The sequence below is a fragment of the Camelina sativa genome, chromosome 6, assembly GCF_000633955.1.
Source record: "Camelina sativa cultivar DH55 chromosome 6, Cs, whole genome shotgun sequence".
Classification (NCBI taxonomy): domain Eukaryota; kingdom Viridiplantae; phylum Streptophyta; class Magnoliopsida; order Brassicales; family Brassicaceae; genus Camelina; species Camelina sativa.
The window spans coordinates 664,839-671,274 of record NC_025690.1 but is presented as its reverse complement, the minus strand read 5'-3'; the positions used below and the strand labels follow the sequence as shown (position 1 = coordinate 671,274).

The 6,436-nt window shown below is 44.1% G+C and overlaps 1 protein-coding gene across 2 annotated transcripts in view; it reads left to right on the top strand.

Annotated features, from left to right (window-relative positions):
* Nucleotides 5,354–6,436, top strand: part of LOC104789958 (protein BASIC PENTACYSTEINE1-like) — a 3,509-nt gene continuing 2,426 nt past the window's right edge. The window contains exon 1 of one of the 2 annotated variants that reach the window (XM_010515633.2): nt 5,354–5,470. Coding sequence is in view for 1 of the 2 variants with exons in the window: in XM_010515635.2 (XP_010513937.1) it covers nt 6,124–6,412 (289 nt within the window). In the remaining variant the exon portion in view is untranslated. Of the gene's footprint in view, nt 5,471–5,686; nt 6,413–6,436 lie in introns of those variants that run through there. The other variant, XM_010515635.2, reaches the window with a different exon arrangement.

Genomic DNA, 6,436 nt, shown 5'->3' with positions numbered 1-6,436 from the left:
GTAATCGCATATGCTTCAAGGCAATTGCGTAAACACGAGGGTAGTGGCCGCGGTGGTGTTCGCGTTGAAGATTTAGCGCTCATACCTCTATGGAGCCAAGGTTCAAATCTTCACTGACCACAAGAGTCTAAAGTACATATTCACCCAGCCGGAGTTAAATCTAAGGCAAAGGAAAAGGACGAGGAACTTAAGAGTTGGGCGGCAAATAATAAAACAGAATTCCAGACATCGAACAATGGTACCATTATGGTGAATGGAAGGGTGTGTGTGCCGCAAAGTAAGGAGATAAGGGAGGAAATTCTAAAGGAAGCGCACCAGTCTAAGTTCTCAATCCACACTAGTTGTAAAAAGATACTATCACTCAAAGGGAATGAAAAGAGATGTGGCCGCGTGGGTTACCAAGTGTAAAACCTACCAACTCGTCAAGGCCGAGCATCAAGTGCCGAGCGGACTAGTCCAAAGTTTACCCATGCCGGAATGGAAATGGGATCATGTGACGATGGACTTTGTGATCGGATTGCCTATGAGTAAGCTAAAACATGATGCGGTTTGGGTAGTGGTGGACAGATTGACCAAATCTGCACACTTCATCGCAATCGCGGAAATAGATGGAGCCGAGGTAATTGCGGTCAGGTACATTGAGGAGATCGTCCGTTTGCACGGAGTACCAATGAGAATTGTCTCGAACCGTGATATGCGGTTCACTTCACATTTCTGGAAAGCTTTTCAAAAGGCGTTAGGAACAAGGGTGAACTTAAGTACGGCCTACCACCCACAAACTGATGGACGGTCCGAGAGAACAATTCAGACACTCGAGGACATGTTGCGAGCTTGTGTACTCGATTGGGGCGGAAGTTGGGAAAAGTACTTGAACTTGGTGGAATTCGCATACAACAATAGCTACTAAGCTAGTATTGGAATATCGCCTTATGAAGCACTTTATGGTCGGGAATGTCGAACGCTGTTGTGCTGGATGCCGGTTGGGGAACGGACGTTATTCGGACCGTAGATTGTGGACGAGACGACCGAAAAATTGAAGTTCTTGAAAATCAAGTTGAAGGAAGCCTAAAACCGACAGAAAAGTTATGGGCACAAGCGTCAGAAGGAGTTGGAGTTTGAAGTGGGCAACTTAATGTATCTTAAGGCGATGACCTACAAGGGAAAAGGACGATTTACCCAAAGGAAAAAGTTGAGCCAAGGTAAGTTGGCCCGTACAAGGTGATCGAACGGGTAGGCGCGGTGGCATACAAATTGCTGTTACCACCGAAGCTAGACGACTTTCACAAGGTTTTTCATGTATCACAATTACGGAAATGCCTAAGTGAGGAGGACGAAGTGGTCGAGGACGTACCACCCAAGTTGCAAGAAAACTTGACGGTGGAAGCCACACCTATTCAAAACGGGTAGGAATGGTGGCATACAAATTGGAGTTACCACCGAAGCTAGACGCCTTTCACAAGGTTATTCATGTATCACAATTACGGAAATGCCTAAGTGAGGAGGACGAAGTGGTCGAGGACGTACCACCCGAGTTGCAAGAAAACTTGACGGTGGAAGCCACGCCTATTTGAATCAGTGATTGAATTGTAAAGGGAAAGCGCAGGAAAAAGATTAACATGGTGAAGATATTATGGAACTACGGTGGACACGAAGAAGCTACTTGGGAGACTGAGAACAAGATGAAGGCGGATTATCCTAAGTGGTTTAAGGAGATGAGTGAAGACCAACTTGATCCGGATTCGGGGACGAATCCCTTTCAAGAGGGGGGGGGGGACTTGTAACGCCCACGATCCTGAAGAGGATCGTAGGTCATGGCTTGGTCCGAGATGGTAGGGAGATCTCGGACAAGTCGGGAAAAGAGCTACGCATTAACTCAGACAATGAGGGAAAAAAAGCCAAGTATGGGACAAAGATCGGTCAGCTCCGGAAAGCTCTCGGCCAGCTGCGGCCAGCTCTCGGCCAGATGCGGACAGCTCTCGGCCAGTTGCGGCAAGTTCGGCCAGCTACGATCAACTGCCAGTTAGCTCGGCTAGCTGTATGGTAGTGGATGGTGTGCAGGTCAGGTGGGGAGCTCGGGACCGAACAGGTATGGCCGAACGGACATGGCCGACAGGTTATGGCAGAACGGCCATAGCCGAACAAGTATGACCGAACATGTGCGATCGTACGGGCTTGTCCAAAGGTGCCTTTTGGGGCCTAGACTTCGGCCAACACCCTATATATAGAGGCCACAACATTCCTTTCGAGACATCAGCGGAAATCGGAAAACATAGTAAAAATCTTGAGTGTGATCGAGAGAAAGATCGAGAGAAAGGTTTCTAAGGCCGAAGAGTTCGGCGAGTAAGGTTGGAGTGATGGAGGTACGGCGAAATACCGACCTTATGGGTTCTGAGGGACTGGGTAGTTGCATCATCGAGCATAAGCATATATAATGCTTCGGTTGGTCCAGTTGGTTGGAGGAAAGAGGGTGCGGCATTGCCGTGATAGTTCCATTCCGACCAGCATACCATCCGGAGTGTCCGAGTACGGACGGTTCGGAAGGAGAAAAGTAAACGCGGCTCGGCGGTTGGACGGGGAACTAATGCGCGGGATAACTCTCTACCGACCGACCGCTGTACTGGATGGATGTTAGTACTCAGCATGGATTGCATGACATTGTACGGGTTAAGGGAAATGTTATTGATGGCTACTTAGATTTCAGGAAAGGAGAGTGATCGCGGGAAAGGATCTGCTTAGGCGCGAGTCTCATGGCCGGGATGATGAGTGGTGGTGATATGGGTAGCTAGGATCGATTAAACAACTTGTACTAGTTTATTATGCAAACTCATAAGTTGTATTGAATCCTTTGATTATTTAATTTAATACTCGAATGTTTGCTTTACCTTAGTTATATCATGTAGACTCTAAATATTGAATCACAGAATGTGCGAATGAACCTTGTTTAAAGAATGGACCGTATAATATGACTAAGTAGAGAGTAAGGGACCAAAGAACCTAACCGGCCATCGAATGGCCGGGGTCGGGGTCTTTCAAGTTGGTATCAGAGCATGCGCGATCATATGAGGACCATGCAGTTATGCTATGTGTTCGGACGAAATAGAAATCTCTGATAAGATCGAAAACATGCTTGGGAATGGGAATGTGTTCGTCAAGATGCGCTCGTGAATCGAGTGATTGCTCAAAACGTCGAACGCATAGCATATTGACCAAAAGGTCGGGGAAAATGAGACCAAAGGTCGGTAATGGCGACCGAGTCCGGGGAGGACCACGGTAGGGAAATTGTCATAGTCGGAATGGAACTAGAACGGGAAAAGAGTTGATCTATTCGGAGAGTGACCGAGATCAAGGGAAATAGATCGCGTCCGAAAAGACGTAGATGAAGGAAATGACCAAGTCCCAAAAAGAGCAAGATCGAGAATAGATCAAGTCTCAAGTGGATGAAGGTCGAGAATCTCTACACCCACCGAATTTGAGGACGAATTCATTTTAAGGGAGGTACACTTGTAACGTCTGCGTCCCGCGATCCTAAAGAAGGGCAGTTTGTTTAAAGAAAAACAATAGCTAAAGAAGCTTAAGTAGCTAAGCTACTAGCTCAAATAGCTGGAATACGAGCTGAACGAGCTGAAAAATCTCGATGAATAAGGTAGTTCAGCTGCGGACAGCTATCGGCCAGCTTTGGACAGCTATCGGCCAGCTGTGGACAGATCTCGGCCATACTCGTCCGAACTGATGCGCATGCTACCTCTCTATTGAAGGTGCGATGAGACGAGCGACGGTTTGACAATCGGGCCAATCCGATCGTAGGATAAGCGGCTGTTCGTCCATGGAGTCGAACTGATCGCAGGATGATCGACGGTTCGATCATAGCGTCGGACCGATCGAAAGGTCATCGATGATCCGCGTTAATGGACAGATCGATCGAGGGTTAATCGATGATTCAATCGCTAGTCAGATTGGGCAATCGAATGATCGACGATACGAGCTGTAGGTTGGATTGATCGGTCGGGTGGTTGACAAGTCGTTCGGAGGTATCGGCCCGGTCTGTGGTTGATCGGCGGTTCGATTATGGGATCGGATCGTTTGATTGGACCAGGCTCTGCTACTGACCGACGAGTCGATCAGGGTACCAAGGTATGACTGACAAGTCTACTAATGGCACGTCTGATGCCAAGCTTCGGGAACATGAGTGGTTCGGGAAGCCGATAGCGCAACCGATCACCATGCACCGAAGGGACTATATGTCTCCATCCCTAATATGTGCAAAGCCTGTGGGGTTGGTTGGTTGTATGGCTAAGCACAAAGGAATGGTCAAGGGTAAAGATATATTCCGCTGCATATAGAGGTTTTCGAAGCAAGGCCGCGAGCGAAAGCTAAGTAACCAAATCATGGATATTCGGCCAGAAATGGGGCCGAATGGAAGCCGTGATCGCGGACGCCGGGACGTCCGGGTCGGGGTCTTTTAGGCTAGAATCTTGTTTTGATAGGATCCTAGAAAAGTTTTGTCTACTGTGAAGCAAAACCTTACACTTCTCGTCTCTTAAAACCCATGCCCCCCTGCGAATTGATTTCTCTTGGACCACGAATTTCCCACATTGCACTTGAGCCATTTTTCCGGTGGCTTCTTCCACGCGAGATTCACATTTCCCCATTCGTTTGGGTATTAGTTGTATTTTGACTGCCACCCCTCTCCTCATCTTCCTCTATACATTGTGCTTTGAACCACTCCCTCACCTCCTATCTAGTTATCCAAGTATGTTGTTTGAAGTTGTTTTCAGTATCCTAAAAACAAGAATGTTGCCATAATTATGTAAATTGTCTCGTTCAGTTTGGGACCAATCTCACTCTTTAAAATATGTTGTTAATGGGCTTCTACAAAAAAAATTACTTTCACAGTTTCACTTCTATTTAATTCTAATATTTACCCAAATATACAAATGGGCCTCAAATCAATTCCTCTTTAGACTTTATTTCTTAATTTTAGATACATTGATTGCCTTCAAAGTTCTGGTTTACACACAATCATAATCATAATACCTTAATGTATCTGTTCTTAAAAACTTTTGATTTTGACAAAATACGTAGGCATATTTTAACAATGATTCAATAGTACAATGTAAACGGATAAAAAGAAGCAACGGGCTTTGATTTTGTTTTTTTTTGTCTTCTTCTTCTTTTGCCACATGGTTTTCCTTTTCCCCCTAATCTCTCTGCCCTACAAATAACCAAATCTCTTCACAATCAATTTTTTTTTTATAAAAGCCATTTTGGAATATTTTTTTATATATTTAAATGTGTCATTTTTAGGATTTTCTCTCTTACAAAAGAAAAAAAAAACTGGAAGAGATCTTTTATAAAAACATTCTCTCTCCTCTCTCATCCATCATATCTTTCTCTGCTTAGGTTTTTTTTTTTTTCTCTTTCCTCTCTCTTTCGCAATCTCTCTCTCTCTTTCTCTCTTTCTCTCTCTCAGGTTTCTCTCTCCAGGAAGGTCAAAAAAATTCCTTAAAGAGCCGTTTAGACCAAACCCACCATGTAAGATTTCTCTCTCATCAATCTATGTCTCTTTCTTTCTCTCTCTCTCTCTTAATTTTTATAAGATTGAGTCCTTTTTGTACTGTACTCTCTTTCCATTTCTGCGATGCTCTCTTCCATTATCTTATTTGAAGATATGATTTATCATAACTCGAGATCTGAACATTTTTTGTGTGTGGGCAAAAAAAAAAACCGTTGCTTTTATGTCCTATTACATTAGATCTGGTTCTGTGTTTGTCAGATCTAGAGATTTGCATATATGGGTTTCAGACAGAAATGTGAAACAAATGGATTCTAATTAGAAAAAAACCCTAGTTTTTGTTTCTGGGTATCTCAAAGATCTGTGCTTTCGTTTGACTCTGTTACAGAACCTGAGAAAATGTATTGTTTTTGTGTTAATTTCTTGAGAATTTCGATGAATCCGAGATTTAGAATCAGATTCAACCTCAAATTTGGATATTTGTCGATTGCTTATTGTTATTGGATCTTATACAGTCATTGTTCTGTTTTTGTTTGGATTGAATTGGGTTTATAAACAACTTGAGGTTTTAAACTTTCAATGGGGCATTGTTTGTGTAGTTTATAATCTCAATGGATGATGATGGATTCCGAAATTGGGGATACTATGAACCAGCCGCTGCTACGTTTAAAGGTAATCTTGGTTTGCAGCTTATGTCTACCATTGACGGGAACACTAAACCGTTCTTACCTGGACGTGAATCGAATCTTATGATCGGTTCAAATGGTTCGTATCATCCTCGAGAGCACGAGGCCTCAATGCCTATGAACTATAGCTGGATTAATCAACCAAAGGACAACAAGTTCTTCAACATGTTACCTATAAGCACACCTAATTACAGTAATGTCATGTCCGAAACATCTGGTTCGAATTCGATGCAGATGA